Raw genomic sequence first — 1,630 nt, 5'->3', positions numbered from 1 at the left:
TGTAAAAACATAATTGGTATACGTAGCCAATAAAAAATAACCATCATCATAAATACTTTCTGTGCCGACCTTCTCTTTAATTCCCTGCTTACAGGTTTACTACTGAATCCCTTGCTCAAAGGTTCAGGAGAGCCTAAATCAAGAAGGCTTAAGTGGCCCACTGTCTCACAACTACTATGCCTAGATACTAATCCTCTGTGCAAGCCATACTAGTAACTTAGAAACATCACCCCATACAATGAGAACTTGTCATTCTGCTTAAATAGCATACATCACGAATACCATACATCATGTCCTACAAAACCCCAGAAAGCACATAAAATTCAGTAACTTGGAAATTCATGCTTTTATTGTTAACATGCATGGCAAATAGTTAAGCCTGGCATTGGGCACACAGGTTGCCAAGCTGCCCTTTGTCTACTGACTAAGGATAGCACATTAAGAAGGCTCTTCCACATCCGTCATGAAAATGAAGTCTTCAGAACCAGGTGGCATATTTCTCAGCATTGCACGTCTCTCATTCCTCCTCTGCTTTGCTCTCCGATTGGTAAACCACACCTAAAATCAGAGGATGACAAGATTGGGGTTAGTTCTGGCTACCACCCCCAGAGCCAAGAGATAAAAAAAATCACTTGAAGACTCATAACACTGAATTTTCTACCTAGCTCACGAAAGCAAGAATCAGCTGTGTACCAACCTTTGCAATAGGTCATGGTTTTATCTAAACACTTGAATAATTTCTCTTCTATTGGATGGGAAGCTTAGCTCACTACTCATTCCAGGTCCTTGATGTTAATTCAATATACGGTAACTGGACAAAGGAAATTCTTCATTCTCATATTTGACCATCAGCTGCATAACGCCCTACTAACTAGTGATAGTTTTCTCTTGTTTGGGAACATATTGTAGATCACAAAATGTTAGTTCGTTTAAAAGTCATATGGAGGGGGTACAGCTTTCTGTTTGTAAAGCTAATTTTAAATATGAAGTAATTAATCACCAGAATCAAGCACGAGAGAGATTTAGACAGAAAATAGCCTTTGAGTATGACAATGGGATTGTTAGTGCTTGAAATTTCTGGCAAGGGAAGAGGTGGTAGGCAGAGGTGGCCTGGACAATGTTTTGACACCACAGCCTACAGTGTTTGAGAAAGTTGACTAGCTTAACGAAAATGACACACAGGATGATGACACTTTTGCCACCCTGAGTAATTCAGTAGAAAGGGGTAGGCTTCCACCCCTGGCAAATCAAAACACTATTTACTTTCAAGTTATACAAATTAATCTAGAATTAGGATAAAGAATCTTTTTTCTGCTTCAGCTATACTTCCAGAATTCTGTTGAGCACAGAGGGTACACTAGACCCTGCTGTGTCACCAGGGCATACAAAGCCCGTTCTTCTTCAAAAGGTAAAGAGTAAAGATTTACAAAGAGTAAAAGACAATGGTGTCAGGGAAGGGGTCATAAATCAGCTCTTTCTAAATATTGGCTAGCTATGGAGATACAGTCACAGTCACCTGTTAGAGTCAGATTCCTAGTGACTGGGGTTCCATGGACTTGTTCCATTAGGAAGTTCTCAAACTGCACATTTGTGACCACCCATACTTTATCTCCCTGTCTGGAACCCTCTA

General features: G+C 40.1%; 1 protein-coding gene across 1 annotated transcript in view; it reads right to left on the bottom strand.

Annotated features, from left to right (window-relative positions):
• Positions 1 to 331: 331 nt before the first annotated feature.
• The window catches only part of LOC116091267 (homeobox protein Rhox13-like), a 5,520-nt gene continuing 4,221 nt past the window's right edge, over positions 332 to 1,630 (bottom strand). Inside the window, exons 2-3 of the mRNA XM_031372506.1 lie at positions 1,377 to 1,399; positions 332 to 558 (exon numbers count right to left, since the gene is read on the bottom strand). Coding sequence (XP_031228366.1) covers positions 439 to 558; positions 1,377 to 1,399 — 143 coding nt within the window. The 3' untranslated portion in view covers positions 332 to 438. The remainder of the gene's footprint in view (positions 559 to 1,376; positions 1,400 to 1,630) is intronic.

The sequence above is a fragment of the Mastomys coucha genome, chromosome X (assembly GCF_008632895.1).
Source record: "Mastomys coucha isolate ucsf_1 chromosome X, UCSF_Mcou_1, whole genome shotgun sequence".
Classification (NCBI taxonomy): Eukaryota; Metazoa; Chordata; class Mammalia; order Rodentia; family Muridae; genus Mastomys; species Mastomys coucha.
The sequence above is the reverse complement of the archived record's forward strand: the minus strand, read 5'-3'. Positions and strand labels throughout refer to the sequence as shown.